The sequence below is a fragment of the Anser brachyrhynchus genome (assembly GCF_964034855.1).
Source record: "Anser brachyrhynchus genome assembly, chromosome: 27".
Taxonomy (NCBI): domain Eukaryota; kingdom Metazoa; phylum Chordata; class Aves; order Anseriformes; family Anatidae; genus Anser; species Anser brachyrhynchus.
Window position 1 is genome coordinate 5,499,136 of NC_137720.1, and position 15,475 is coordinate 5,514,610.

The 15,475-nt window shown below is 57.9% G+C and overlaps 1 protein-coding gene across 8 annotated transcripts in view; it reads right to left on the reverse strand.

Annotated features, from left to right (window-relative positions):
- Positions 1-15,475, reverse strand: part of SCUBE3 (signal peptide, CUB domain and EGF like domain containing 3) — a 52,111-nt gene that overhangs the window by 31,428 nt on the left and 5,208 nt on the right. For 4 of the 8 annotated variants that reach the window (XM_080569162.1, XM_080569161.1, XM_080569159.1 and 1 more), the window contains exons 2-5: positions 9,308-9,457; positions 8,932-9,084; positions 7,972-8,113; positions 2,545-7,364 (exon numbers count right to left, since the gene is read on the reverse strand). In XM_080569162.1, coding sequence (XP_080425288.1) covers positions 2,545-2,629 — 85 coding nt within the window. In that variant the 5' untranslated portion in view covers positions 2,630-7,364; positions 7,972-8,113; positions 8,932-9,084; positions 9,308-9,457. Of the gene's footprint in view, positions 1-2,544; positions 7,613-7,971; positions 8,114-8,931; positions 9,085-9,307; positions 9,458-15,475 lie in introns of all 8 variants that reach the window. The other 4 variants (XM_080569158.1, XM_080569156.1, XM_080569155.1 and 1 more) reach the window with 4 other exon arrangements.

Here is a 15,475-nt window from a genome sequence, read left to right on the forward strand (position 1 = left end):
CGTTGAGATGCGGCTTCGCGTACGGGGGGTGCTGCCGGAGGAGCAGGGGGACCAGGACTTGCTCTTCTGCCTGCGGGAGGTGGGACGGGCTGACGGAGGAAGGGCTGGGATGTGTCACCCTGCCAAAAAGCGGGGAGCTGAGGGCACGGCGGCAGCAGGGAAAACTTCTCGGCGTCCGAGTGCCTGCAGTGCTCGGGCTGCCAGGAGCCTGCCCTGCGTTATTTGGGTTTATACCGTCATCAGTTCCCCCCTTGCAAGCTTTCCGAGCCCTAAACTGACCCGATAAAGCCAGCAGACATCCAGGTCCTCCAGCAGATGCCATCCAGGCCCGACGGCTGTGCCAAACCCTTCCTGTCCTACAGACCGAGCTTTGCGGGGTAACGCAGCGGTATGAAGGAGCCAGCAAGCCCTGCTCACACTCCGATATTAGCACAGCAAAACAAACCTGTCCTGAGCGGGATGAGCTGTCCCCAGCCCGTGACAATCACCTGGTAAAGGCACCCCAAAAGGGCAAAGGCTCTGGCGGGGCAGTGGGGTGACGTACCCTGTCCGTGGGCATCACCCCGAGGAAGCAGGGGGATTGCCCATTGCTCCTCAGAAACACCTCACCCAGGCATACGGCTTGCTTCAAAGAGCTCAACGTTGCTAGTTCATGGAGAAAACCAGGTGATCTTGGGTTCCTGGGCAAAGCACATTTTTATCTGGCATCCCCAGGCTCCGCCACCCTGCCCAAAAATCCACCGGGTCCACCCCAGCGCAGCGCCCTGCCTTGGCACCCCGCGCGCCCCAGCAGCGTGGCAGGCACCAGCCTCACCCCCAGCCTCCTCCTGCTGCCTCCCCCAGCCCCGGCAGAGGCTTCGAGGATTTCTCAGCCGCTGCCAACGGCCGGAGCCGCCGGCTCAGCTCGGAGCCTTTGGTGGGACCGGGGAGCAGGAGGAGCCTGCGCCGCCCCGGGTGCGAAGCGGGCGACTTAGCCCAGGATTTCGCTCACCTCTCTCCACCCCCACTCCACCCCGCTCATTCCCCAGAGCGATCTGTCAAGTCCCTGCACGATGGAATTTTACTTTGCTATTTTAATGCAATTCTGGCTCAGGCTTAAATGGAACTGGAAACCAAAAGGCCTTAATAAATAAATATTATGATAAGAAATGAAAGCAATGCATACACTAAAGATAATTTGAGGGGGGATAAAAACCTAAGCATTCCTTTCTAAGCCTAAATCGTAAAGCTTTACGTGAAGCCGGACGCCTTCTCACCAAACCTTTGCCCTGGAAAATCTCCCCCGTGCTTGTCCAGACTGCCCTCCTGAAAAGTCGTCTATTGTTTTAAACACTTTGAGCCAGATAAGACAATAGCCTTGAAATTCCTTCTAACTTTGTCAGTGACAGGGCTCAGGGTGCCGGTACGTGGCTATTACTAATGCCTGCCCCAGATCTTTAATTATATCCCGCTCTCCTATATTTCATTCACACTCTATTTAATCTCACTGTCTGCATAAACATGCAGCTACTACAATGGCAAGAGCCAAAGCCGGTTTGGATAAATCTTGCATGCAGTTAAACGCCATGGAAAAAAAAATAATAAAATAAAACCAACAAACAACAGATTGTATAGATAGTGGTGAATTAGGAAAAAAAAAAAAAACAACCTTTGATACAGCCAACAAGATCATGCACATAGGGCTGTGTGTGCTTGCGTGCGCGCGCACTCCTGTGCGTGTGCCTGGAGAAAAATCCGAGCTAAATATAGAGGTGCTATAGAAAAACCTAAGGTATAGATAGCCCGTACATAAAGCTACGTGTGTATGGCTGGGAGGGAGAAACTCTGGCTAAGCGCAGGAGCAGGGAAACAGCAAAGCCTTGAGACGATACGACGGGACGCACCTCTCTTTTCCAGAGGTGGGCACACAGAGCAGGCTTTTTGCGGGGTTTGCCGGCGTTCAGCTCGCCCGAGCTTCCTGCAGCACACCCCCCCCGGATCCCACAGCCTTTGAGGTTCAACACGCACGGATGTAAAACCAGCGTGGATGCAGCCGTGCAGCTCCCACCTTCCAGCACGAGACAGCAGCTCCGCTGTGCCTTCCCTCGAACCCAGCCAGAAACGCGTCCTCCTCACCCACATGGCAATGGGAACGATCCCACCCCGCGGACAGCGAGACCCCCAGAGCGGCACGGCACCCCCGAACCGCCCCGAACAGCAACGTCTTGGCTTTCTGCCCCCGTGCTGGGCGCAGACTTGCCTGCACACCCTCATTCTCTGCCTCTGCACCCCCTGCCCTGAAATAAAGAGTTCAGACCCACACGCACACACACACACAAAAAAAAAAGTGTAAGAAATGCAACTCCTTCGAGAGTTTACAGAAAACCAACCGAAGGCGGCAGGCAGGGTATCTGCAAGCAACGTTTCGAAGCAGCCCCACCGGTCGTTATTGCTGCTGCTCGGTTCTCCAGCCTGCGCGTAAAGCCCCAGGTCTAGAGAGGAGAGCCGGCTGCCTACCCGCAGAGCCGACAGCGAACCCTCGAGCTGGGAAGATTTTTCTCTTACCTTGACCGGCTTTATTTGCCAGCGTGTTTCCAGGGTGGAGGAGAAAGAAAAGCGTGCAAAATCCAGCAATCTGCAACGCTCCCATCGCAATCCCCGTCTGCCTGCAGGAGTGGGGGCAAGGAGGGGGATTTCTCGTGCTTTAAAGGAAACAAGAGGCTGAGCATGCAGAGGGGGGTCAAGAGAAGGAAGGGGCTCTCTTCTTGCCGTGTGTGGGGCAGAGGGAGGGAAGGGGACTGAACTGATGGGAAAAGCTGCTCTGGGTTCAGTTTTGGGGCTCTTGGTGTTGCTAAAGAGGAGGGAGCGAGGGAAGGAGACCCAGGGCAGTTGGAGGAAAGTGGACTCTATCGCCCTCTCTCTGGCGGCTGCTCTGATCCCTTCTCCTTCTTTTTCTTCTTCTTCTTCTTCTTCCCTTCTTTTCCTTCCCTAAATAATCCCAGCCGGTTCCAGTTCTGCAAGAGAGCAGCAGCAGCAGCAGCAGCAGCAGCAGCGATGAAGGGGGGGGAGCAGCAGGCGCCTTGCACTGGTGCTGGGGACCTGAGAAAGGGGAGTGGAAAGGAGAGCCCCATCCAAGCAACGCCCTTTTTCTCCCTGCCTTTCTTTCTTTCTATTTGGCTTTGGCTGCTCCTTCCCGGCTCCCCCCCTCGCACCCCCAGGCTGGGCTCTGCCTGCAGGAATTTACAGTCTGCTCTGGAGGAGCAGGGCCAGTAGCCATGGAGACTGCTTCCCTGGGAGCAGGGAGGTCAGGCGCAGACCATGGGCGATCAATGCATCAATGCAAAGCCCCCCGCGACCCCCCGAGCCACCCCGCGCCTCGCAGCCCCTCGGCCCCGCAAGGGCTCGGGGTTGGCGGTGGCGGCGAGCAGGGATGGCGGGGGGGGGGGTAAAGGGGTCTGCCGTGAGAAAAGGGAGTGGGAGGGAAAGGAAAGGGGAAGGAGAAATGAAAACGGAAGGGGAAAAAAAATAAAGAAGAAGGGGAAAATAAATAAAAACTAGCAAACAGAAAAAAAATACGAGGAGTTTGGGGATGCTGCGACGCGGGGCTCGGCGGCTGCGGGAGCGGCTCGGCCGGTGGGGAGCGGGATTGAAGGGCAGCTCTGGGAGAGGTGGGGAGGACTGGGAATGAGGGGAGGGGAGCAAAAATAAGAGAGAAAACACCTTTCTGAAATATTCAGGGTTTTTTTTTTTTTTTTTCAGTTGTTTGTGGGAGCCTCTCACTGCCTGGTCCCCACACCCAGCATCCCAGGGCCCCCCCTGTGCCCGCATCGCCTCGCTGGGACCTGCTGGCAGCGCCTCTCTTCTCTTTTGGGGTGCTTCCACACCCCGAATCCCAAATCCCTGCGGCGAGGAGGCTGCAGCAGGGAGCCGGGGCAGGCAGCGGGGCGGCAGGAAGGCGTGCGGGCATCCCACCTGTCCGGGGAGCTCCTGGGGTTGTCCCAGCCCATTGTGCTGCCCCGGCAGCCTCGCCTGTCCCCCTTTGTCCTGACAGCTCCCCGAAGGTAAACTCAAGGGGTCTGGGGGGGGCTACGGAAAACGCCCAGCTCAGCCCAGGTACCCGCTGCTGTGGAAAGGTGAGGGGGCGTCCTCAGCCGGACGGGAACATGCTGAGGAATCCCTGGGTCTGTGCTCGCCCTACAAAAATGCCTAACCCTGGGATGGCTGCCGTGGGTTCCCCAGGTTCTGCCACCAGCAGGGCCCCCAGGCAAAGGATCGGAGCCCTAAACCCACACCGGAGCCGACCCCTTCCAGAGGAGCAAGGAGCCCACCGCCGGCCGGAGGACAGACGCCCAGAGGTGGACGAGAAATGCAGCAGAGCAGCACGGGCACCTACGTGACCCGTCCCAACGACTCACTGCATTGTGTCAACCCAGCAATGCCAAACCCTCCCCTGGCCCCACGAGGCTTCGGGGCAGCCTGGGAAGGCGCAGGGATGCAGAAATTATTATTAAAGCTGTAAAAAAAAAAAAAAAAGTGTTATACATAGAAATCTGAATGCATCGGGAGAGGAGCGCGACGCACCAGCAGGAAGGTGTTGTCCTGCGGGGCTGCTGGAAGGGGCTCCCGGCTCTCCGGCCAGCCCCAGCCCAGCCCTTGCAGCCTCTGAGCCGCTTTGCACCGCGTGGTTTTGCTCTGCGCTTCTGCTCGGATGTCCCAAACCCGTAGCAAGGTCCCCTCGGCAGTCTGTGCTGCGGGCTCTTTGGGACTGAGGCCGTGCCTCCGCGGGAAGGGGCTCTCCGCGGTCACAACCGACGGCCCGGCAAGCCTAGGTTGCCGTGACCCCCCCGAGGGATCTGCCGAAAGCTGTGGCCCTGCTGCTCTCCCCAGGCTCGGCCCTGCCGCGCACACATCTCCTGTGGCTTGCTGGCATGGGACCGAGCCAAAATGGAAACCCCGCATCCCCTCGCCCCGCCGCACCTTGGGGCCGGCCGCGTTCGCATCCCACCCCGCCATCTGTTATCATCGTAACCAGAGGAAAACTAAACCCTCCTTTTTCTTTTTTTTTTTCTAACCTGTCTTCTAAATCTGGCGACCGATCTCAAGGCACGAGGGACAAGACCTTCAGCTATGTTGATTTATAACCGAGCTTCTAAATTACAGGTTTACGCATTAGTATAAACACCCATAAACCAGCCCTAAATACACAGTGCCGTATGTAATCAAAACGCCAAAACACCGGGCGGCCACGTGACAGCACGGGGGGAAAAGCAAGCTCCTCGCTCCTGTTGGGGCTGGGACCGGCCGAGAGCTCCCAGTTAAACCAGTATGGTGCACTGGGGGTGGATCTTGCCTCTTACGGCACGTCCTTAGCTGCTGGTAGCACCGCTCGCGCCCCACGCCGGGCTCATCCAACGCAGGAGGGCTGCAGAGCACCACGGTTGGGGTGGGCTGCTGATGTCAAGAAACTCCCTAAAAAGCCGGCTTTCTTCCCCAAATTGTGCCACCCGGTTCCCGGGGCTGGAAGAGCAGAAGGTGGAGGTCCCGGCACGGATCCTGCACCGCCACGGGTCCGCGCATGCCGCGGTGCCCCTCGGCACGGAGGGGGCCGTCCCCTTCCCGGCGCAGATGGGGAAAATCAGGCGGACGGAGCTTCCCCGGATCACACAGGGAGGCTGGAGGGAGGGCCATGAATCACACTTAAATCGCCCAGAAGACAGCCCGGTGCTTCGGCCCCGGTGGCTCCTCACCAGCTCCTGCGGCCGGCCAGGATCCGGCCCCGGGAGCCCCTCTCCGAAACCCTTCAAAGGCAACGGGGAGGGGGAGCCCGGCCGCCGTGTGCCCGTGCGTGTGCACACGTGTGTGTGTGCGTGTGTGTGCCGGGAAGGGGAGGAGGTGGCAGCACTCTCCTCCCCGCTGCCTCCACTCCCCGTGGAGCACTTCTGGGCAAAACCCATTTGCTCCGGCTTCACGTAGGGCCAGCAGATTCGGCCCATTGTGCTGCGGCGCTCAAGAGCCGGCGAGGAATTGTCGACCATGCTGAAACGGTTACATGGGGAGTAATGAAAATTTACTGCACCCTGCTCGGGTCTCCAGCCAAGAAATAAAAGCAAAAGATCACAACAGGCATTTTTTTAATTTGAGGCAAAATTAAAAAAAGAAAGGATCCGCACTTAGAAAATAACAACCACATCCACAGATCAAAGCAGCTGTTCTCCTCTCATTCTGGGTTTTAAGAGGTTTCTGCAGCTACAGGGATGTTTACACAGGGAGAGAGATACATACATTGTGCTGTCTTGATGCTGCCTCTCCCCCCTTCATCTGGCAAAACATTCCCTGGGAGGCAATATGAGGTCATTCTTAGACCCTGCGTTGTTTTCCTCAAGCTGCAAGCCTTCGGGGCAAGAGGCAATTCATTTCCCATTAGCAAACACACATTTGCACTTGGAACCCTCCCATGCACATCTTGACAGGGAGCTCGGGGACGGGGGACGGGACCGGTGCTCGCCAGCTCGTCGTGGCACTCCCAGGGGGACTTCCAGCACCCCGGGGCTGCCGGGGGGGTCACTGGCTCCGGCAGAGCCCCGACGAAGGGACACGAAACTGGGGGGGGGGCAGGCTGGCATCTTCTGCAGACCGGCCTCAATGTTCCTGTGGCTTTCACCGCTTTTAGCTCAAGAGGGGCTGGATGGCTCTGGGGAGCACTAATGGGCTGTAAAAATCTTGTTCTCCTCCGTCTCGTTGGCTCGAGCCCGTTTCGGAGCAGGGCTGAGCCCCGCTGCAGAGCCCGAGCAGGGATGGAGGCTGTGGGAAGGCGCCGGGGCCGATGCTCCCCTCGCCTCCCTGCATCCCCACGGTGGTGCCCGCACTGTGCGGGCAGCGCCGGCTTCTCCAAAGCAAAGTCCGGCCACGAGCGGTCCCGTGCTATCAGTGCGAACGAAAAAAGTCTTTAAAACCAGACCTCCCCAGCTCTAGCGTGAATTGAATGCCGTATGCTATAAACGAGCCCTGTCTTCAGCACTGCCTGGGCGCATTTGCACGGCGATGGGGCCAAAAGGGATTTCTGAGGCTGTGCAAGAAGCTGCTGCGAAGCAGCGAGCACAAAACTCCCATTACAGATCTCGGGGCTTGCAGAACCAGCTCTGGCATCGGGCAGGGGCACTGGAGGAAGAAGAAGAGGCCAAGGGGTTAAGGCACCGTGCTGAGAACCGGGAGATCTGCCTTCTCCCCCCGTCCACGAGGAGCACAGGCCCCCGGCAGGACCCATCCTGGGGGCCGGGCGCTGAATAACGCTGGTCGCGCACCCGGCGCTCCGCGCTGCCACGACTTGGCTCGAGGAAGCAGCAGCCGAGACGTTTCGATGCCCCGGCGAGGGGTGCGGTCCCAAACTGGGAACAGAATGGGCTATTTTTAAAAACAGAGAGGAAAACACTGCATTCCCAGTAATAAGGCAACGGCCCGGGCTCGAAAGGCTCAGCCCATCCCCATCGCGAGCTCCCGGGCACATCTCTCCTGTCCTCAACCTGCAATTTGATGGAGATGCCTCCAAGGGGGGGGCGAAAAGCGCCGGGTCCCGCTAAATGACCGCCTGCCACGCCGTGACACCTTTTTTCCAGCGTCGCAGGGCTTCCCAAACCTGCGGGCGGAGAAAGCCCGTGTTTGTAATTCCCACTTTGCAGCGGGAGAAGCTGCCACAGGCGGAGGTGAGGTGACTTAGCCGGCGTCACCGGGAAGGTCGCTGGCAGCGCCAGGAATAGCCCCGCTCCCAGCTAACCACTAACCACACTTAGCCCAGAATAAGGGTCCCTTTTTTTCCAGCTTGAATTTATAACAGCTTTCTAAGTGACATAAGCCCTTACAGAAATAGGCAGGCTTTTCTTCCAGAATAATTACTGGGAAATCGCACGACGGCGCGCGGGGGGGTGTAATTACACCCGAGCGGCTGCTGCTGGTGGCTCGCGCCCCGCGCTGCCGGCAGCTCCCCGCAGCTTTTACCTTGTCCTGCTTTTCCATCGGCATGTGTACACCAACTGGCAGCTCGTCAGGATGTGGGTGGAGAAGGAAGGGGCTTCGGGCAGCAAGGAAAGCGATCCGTCGCTCTTTGAAGCTCTGTTAATCGTCTTTCCCCTAGAAGATACTGAAGCAATACATCTCTCAGCTACCGAAGGCAGAACTCTGCGTGTCTGCTTCGGGCTCAGCCCAGGCGCTGCTGCAGAGCAGGTGTTTGCTTTTAAAGGCATTTTTAGGTCCCACGCACGGAAAAATCAAGCTCGGGGTTCAGGTTCTGCTGAAGGGAGGCCTGAAATGCATTTCGGACGCAAGTCGTTAGAACACATCGTGCTTAACACCCCCAAAAATAAGCTATTAGCGTTTATCAGGTGTTGATATATCTATATATCCACCCAGCGCGCTATCTGCCAAGAACGGGGCTCGCGGCTCCTCCGAGCGTTACCCCGGGGGCCGGCGAGAAGGCAAGGGGTTAACTCGGCACCGCTGACACCACTTTAACTCCAGGACCCAGACGCGTGCGTTTAAAAGTAGCACTTCTCTCCTTAAAATAGTTTATGGATCTTACTCGGGGATAAACCCAACGCCCCCGAGCAGAAGGAGACCTATTAATTCCTGAGTTTTTTCACACTGTAGTAAAGCAGCGATTTTATGTGCCCGAGTTGTGTAAGATGTCAGTCATTTTCCCACTTGCATTTCCATATACAATTTAACAAGGCATTAGTTTATTTCCAGAAGCCCCAGCCAGCCCCTGAGCCAACTGCGTCAATATTTTGTTGCTTACACAAATGCCACCATTAGAGTCAACGGCGCGTTTTGGGGGAGGCTTTTTTTTTTCCTTCTTTTTTTCCTTTTTTTTTTTTTTTTTAAAAGCAGGGTTCCTCCACACCGATGTACGTATAGCTCTTAAAATACCCCCGGTAACACGAGCCTCTCAGGGCGGCTTACCTGGGTGCTGAGGCGTCGCTTTCAAGGCTGAGGAGCGCTCCTGGAGGGCGCTGACCTGACCAAAGGCATTTGCTAATTAATTCATTCTTCCAAGAGACTTAACTGCCTCTTGGCCTTCGGAAACCCGAGGCAAACCCGAGCCAAATCCCAAGCCTGTCGGAAAACACGGAGAGACCCTTCCTGACTGCACAGGACGTCAGAGCTGGGAGCCGGCGGCCGCTCCGAGCCCGCTGCAGCGCCTTGGCTCCCGGCCCCCGGTGCCAGCAGCGTGCCAAGCCAAGGCGGCCACTTGGCCGCGTCCCGCTCCGCTCCTCGGAGCTGCTGTCGGGATAAAGGAGGAGAGCAGAGCCCGTGTGCCGGGTCGGGGAGTCCTCACCTTTCTTAGCTGAGGTCCTACAAAGCTGGGTTTTGGGGTTTCTCCTACGCTGCAGCGTCTGGGCACCGGGGCACGGCTGAGGGATGCTCCTGCAGCTCGCGCTGTCCTGTTGTCTTTGGCACGCTGTCCCGAAAACCCTCGGAGGTTTTCCTGGTGCGGCGTGAGCACAGCACGGCGGGTTCGTCCCCCTGCCCCAGCCCCGCTGCCTCCCTGCGGACACGGCCCCCCAGCCCCGGGGCTCTTGGGATCACCCCAAGCAGCTCTCCGCAGCCTCAGCGGCGCTTACAACCCCAAAAGCTGGGTGTTTCCACCAAAACCCCTATCCATCACCCTCCAGCCCCGCGCACGGCTGAGATTTCTGAGCAAATCCCCATTCGAAATCCCCCCTGAGCCCCCCAAAGCTGGGGGACAAGAGGAAATCAAAGAACAAGTTTCCCCAGCACCGGCAGCCGGGAAAGCCCTGCAGGATCCCCTCTGTGATCCCGCACCAGGGCAGCCTTGCCGGAGAACAGAGCGGCCTTAGTGTGTCAACAAGCCCTAAACACCCGAGGGCAGCTGGAAGTGAGATGCCATTATTATTTTTTTAATTTAAAACTAACTTCTTAACCTACAGGAAAGTAAACGTTCTTCTCGGATGGCCAAGAAAACCACGCTGGGATTTTCCAAATGGCTATGACTGACTGTTTATGAGCAGAGGCTTCCAAACGCAGAAATAAATGGCTCGCTCTCAGCAGGTTTTCCTTTCTATATTTACCCTCACCTGAAATGAACATTATTGCACACTGCAACGTTTATTCCCTCTGATCAGGGGAGCGGGCGAAGAAACTAACCAGCCGCAACACGTCAAATAAATTGTTAATCTGCTGTTTGCACTGGGGCCGGGGGAGGAGGGAGTCCCCAGGTTTTGGGCAGCGCCCAGGTCTCGCTTACAACTTCCATCCCAGCTCCGCGGAGAGCGCCGAGCTTCGCCCGCCGCAGCCTGTGGCTGCCTGGAGCTGGGGCCGGATCCTTCCCGGCGCCGATCCGTCGCTCCCCTGCCCTCCCCGCAGCACCCGAGCACCCCTCGGTCCGTGCGCGGGCGGCCGCAGGAAGGGTTGCTCGCCCCCCTTGCACGGGAGGAAGCCAGCTCCGAGGTGCGAGGGCTCGCTCGAGGGTGCACGAGAAGCCTCCTGCAAGGTAAAAAGGCGCGCACGAATCCCAGGGGAACGCACAGACAGGAGACGATCCTCTCTGAAGCTCTGCAATTCCCTGCCCTGAGCCCCGGTTTCCCCGCAGGGTGTTTCTCTGCTTGTTCTCAGGGTGGGAAGTTCCTACAGACGCACAGGGGTGATCCACAAACGGTCCCGCTGATGGGCCCAAATGGCCACAAATACCCAAAAAGTCCTTCCCGAGGAGAGGCTGTCAGGGCTGAGCATTTGCAAAATGAACCCTAAGGCGACGCTGGCCACTCAGCTGTAAAATCTCCCCTAATCCCAGCTCCCAGGAAAGGGGAGGACGCGGAGATCAATCCCCAGGACGCCGTCCCCATCACATGGCGCCCTCGGTCACGCTCGCGCCCACCACTAGGTCCAAATCTGGGCTTGACCTCCCATTTACCTTGAAGCTCTCTCAGTAATCGGGCCGACTGCTGCACGCCAGCCCAAAGAGGGGTTCACACAGCCCCGGAGAGACCGGGGGGAGCTCCTCAGCTCCCCAGCTGTGGGGGTGCCCAAAGACGACCCTCGAAGGCAGCCCCCGGATTTGGGAACAGCCGTGCTCGGCCCGCAGGGCTCGCACGCACTCAACGCAAAATGGGACCTTGCCCTTTGTTTTGTTTTGTTTTGTTGTTTTTTCCCCAGCTCAAACTTTTCACTTTTGGAAAAGTCTTTCCGTGTCGGGATGGCTTAGCAAGCCTTTCCCCAGCCAACCATTCCGAGAGCATTTGCGTTAATCCAGATTAACTAACATGAAGCAATTTAGATAAACCGCATTAAGCCGAAACACCTTTGAACTTTTTTTTTGAGGGGGGGGGTGGGGGGGGGTGGGATTGGAATCCCTGCCCGAGCGCTGTGTGTGGTTCGGGCCTCCCCACGCCGCGGCACCACCGGAGCTGAGCTCTCCACGAGCAAGAATGGAGTCAAGTCAGCAAATACAAAGATTTCCCAAGGGCACCGAGCCAGCAGCACCGGTGCTTTGCCAAAAGAGCCCAACACCTTGTCCGGGAGCATCCAACGGGGCAAGAGAGCGCAGGGAGCGGCTCCTCGGCACCGTCCCAGGCTGAGGACGTGACCACGAGCCAAACCCCTGCGAGCCTCGGTTTACCCAGCGCCGAGCCGTCCCCTGGGCACGCGGTGACGGGACCGGCTGGCCACGCGCTGAGATCAGCCGCTGGCCACAAGAGGCCGGGCTGGGCGGGCGATGGTTTGCTGAAGGTGGCCAAATCCCACGGCCCGGCCACGTGCGCCGTGCCCGAGGTGGTCACGGCCAGCCCGGGTGGATGGGATGTCTCGTGGAGACGGTCACGCTCTGGGTTAGGAGGAGGGAATTAATAGCTGCTGTAGTCACCGGGGAAACACGTAGCGCACCATGGGCACGTCCACGCCGAAACAGAGGAGGAGACTCGCCGACGCAGCCGGCTCCCAAATTGCCACCAGTGGCTACGGCAGCCCCGACACCGAGACCAGAACCGTGCAGCCCAGCGTTTCCATCCCCTCACCCGGACAAGACGGGCGCTAACACTTCATCTGCTTGCCGGGGAACTACAAGCTGCTCGGGATCCAACCGCCCGGCCGCATGTTTGCACCAGCATCCAGCACGGAAACAATCCTGACCTTGTCTGGTGCACCGGGAGCTCCTGCAAAAATAGCTTTCCTGGCTTGTGGGGCAGAGGAAAACTCCCCTCTTCCCCAGCTCCCCTCTCCACACCCTCCAAAAACACCTGCTCAGGCTCTCTGCCCTCCGCCCTGCTCGTTCTCCTCTTGGAAGGAGGATTTCTGGCAGAGCCAAAGCTGCAGCACGCAGGCTCCAAATTCCCCCATTTTCTGGGAGCCGGGGCCGAAATGCCAGCTGGGCTTCACGCCCCCCGTTCGGACGGGGTTTGCTTTTCTGTAAGCGGAGCCGCAGCCCTGCTCGCGGCGCTCACAGCTCGGCGCTGCGCTCGCTGAGCTCCGCTCCCAGGTGATTTGGATCAGGATACACCAGGAAGTTTGCTTTCGGCCGCCCCAGTCGGCGCGTGGGCGTGTAAACAGTGACCGACTTCACTGCAGGTTCGCCTCCTTTAAATGGGGACTTTCACGTTCGTCAGACTTGAAAAAACGCCATCTTTTAAACAAAACAAAACAAAAAAACCATTTCCCCTTCCATTGGCTGCAGCCGCCGCCGAAGGCATTTCTGTTTGAACAAGCGGGCCCTTCCCTCCCGCTGCCGCCTCGCTGCGCCCAGCGAAGCCGTGCCGCCGGTGGGGATGCTCCCACGCGGAGATTTCGCTGCCCCTGGGACGTGCAGGGGCAGCCAGAGCGCTGCTGCTCCCCCTGCTCCTGCCATATGGGTGCTTTTTTGGCAAGCCAGGCTGGCTTTGCCCTCCTGGAGGAGTTGCTTGAATCAGGGCAAGGGAGCGGTGCCTGGGTTCATCGTCATCGTCGTGCCGCTGACACGGGCAAGTTCGCAGCGCGGACGGGTGCTTTCCGATGTGAACGTCGGGGTTACAAGTCTCCGGGGCTATAAAAGGGCAAATTGGAAATATCCCCGTGGAGGTTGCTGCCCGACACTCGAGCACTCACCCTGAAAGACTCAAAAATCCCCATTTTCCCCGTCGGAATTCCTCCTAAACGGGTTGGATGAAACAAATGAGATTAATCTAATCAGAGAGATGGATGGAGCTCATTAAAACGGTAGATTAAAAAAACCTACCCCACTTATTACCAATGCTCCCAAGGTCCTCTGCCTTTGCAGCAAGTTAAAGCCGCCCAGGAACTGGATTCCCTTGCAGAAATCTGCAGGAAAGGCATTAAAAATGCATTCAGCTATTACAGTTCTCCATGTCACCAGTCACTGAGGAAGGGAAATGAATGCAGGGCAAATGCACATACAATTAAATACACAACTGCCTCCTCTGGGACCAGGATTTATAGGCTGGGAGATCTGGGCCCTGCTCCGAAATGGAGAGACAAGAGCAGACTGAAGGCACCAGCGGGCTGTGCTCCTTTATCCTCTGACACAAACACCACCTCCCCACCCTCGGCTTCCTCACGCAAAGCTGAAGATCAGAAAGGGGCAAAAGCAGGACCTGGCGCCGCATGGAGCCGCACAGGGAGCACAAGGGGAAATTCCTGAACAGGATTTGGCCCGGACTGGCCCCACGATGAGCTTTACTGGCTGTGTTTCTCACAACCAGTGGCCTTCCTGCCCACAAGCTGCCCGCCAGCTCCTTCCTGGGGCTCTGAGCAGAACATCCACCCCCAAATCCTCCTCGTGCCCCTTCACGGCTGCTCTTTGGGACGAACCCACTGCACTGATGCTCCTGTACGTGTAAACACAAAGTTTGCACCACGTGCAAGGGCCCCGTTGCTTTCACTCCCCTCGCCTTTTCCTGCTGTTGAACTTTCCAGGCCGGAGCCACCAGCCGTGCATGAATTGCACGTGCTGTTTTTGGAGAGTTCTCCAATAATTATCAGCTCACGCGAGGCGAGCAGACAGCCCTGCTTCTGCCTGGGGTCAGCCTGCTGCGCCGCGACACGCGTTCTCTGCGGCGAGTCCACCCCTGGAAAAACAGACAAATGAAACAAAAACAAAAACAAAAAACCTAAAAAATCCTGAGTCTGCCTGCCCGTAGAGCGCACAGCAAGCAGCGCTATGGCCTGTGCTGCTGGACTGCAGGGTCCTCAGTTCAGGAGGGAGCGAATCCCTCTCTCAGGGCCGTGCTGACCTGGCAAACCCCACACGCCAGACGAGCTCTGGGGTGCTTTGAGCAAGAGGAAAGAGCTGTCCGCACGCCGGGGTTTTCCCAGCTCCTTTCTCAGCGGCATCCACTCCCAAGCCAAGGGCCGCTCGCCATCTGATGTAACTGCGGCGCTGCCCGAGCCAAGCACTTTTCCCTTATTGCTTTTTGATGGGATGACTTTTACAGCTCCCCGGGGGCCCGAGGAAATCACCGAGGGTTTAAGGAGATGGCTCCGATACAACCGTGTGCTGCAGATGCACAGTGGGACAGCCGGGGGCTCAGGCTATGGCTAGCCTCCCCGGCACGCAGTTGTTTACAGAAACTAAACGGGTTACAACTCATCGGCCGAGCTGCATTAATCACACTCCCAGCCTGCTGCAAACCCACGGCAACGGGGGCAGCTCCAACCACCTTTAAAACCCACCCAGGACATTTCCCTTTGCGACTGCACGGGGCTAAGAGAGCTGCAGCATCGTTCATGCAGCCCAGCTGCGGAGCTGTAACTAATTACATGTGGTAATTGGGCTGTCCGGCCCCACATGGCGTGCCAGCGCTGCGCCTTTCATCCTCTGCAGTCCTCCAGCCACAGCACCCAGACATCTTAGGCGTTTCAGAGACTTTGGAGGGCTGAGCTGTTTCAGGAGGGGCGGATCAAGGCCCCAGCTCCCCGAGGGGCTGCTTCGTGTGCCCGTCCCACGCACGCGTGGGGCTGGGCGCTGGGCACCCCGAGACCCCCCAGCCCCTGCCCTGTGGACCCGCAGCGCTCCGTGACCTCCCAGCTCCAGCCGTGGGTGCCGCAGGTGCCTGCCGTGGGTGTTATCAGATGCTTAGGAAAGGGGAAGGTGCTGGAGGGGAGGAGAAAGGCAGATGTTTCATTAGAGCACAAGCAGCCCGGGCTGGGCGTTTTGCCCCCCAAGATTTAATTCCAGCGCTGGTCAAGGCAAGGGGAGGTTATAGCAGAAGGGTACACGGACAGAGGATCGCCTACCAGAAAGAAAACTGATAAAAACAAATGAGAAATGTTGGGTGCAAGGACACTGCAGCTGTTGCAAACTCCAGCCCTGGAGTTGGCTTTTTCGTTTTATTCACACTGACAGCTCTAAGGTTAATACCCTGGCAGTTGACAGCCACTAAGCCACGGCTTTAGGTATAAAAACAATCAGCCCGTGACTCCCCCAGCCTTCAGACGGCGGAGAAATTCCTGCCATTCCACAGAGGGCAAGGGGAGCCGGGCATGGCGACTGCCTTTT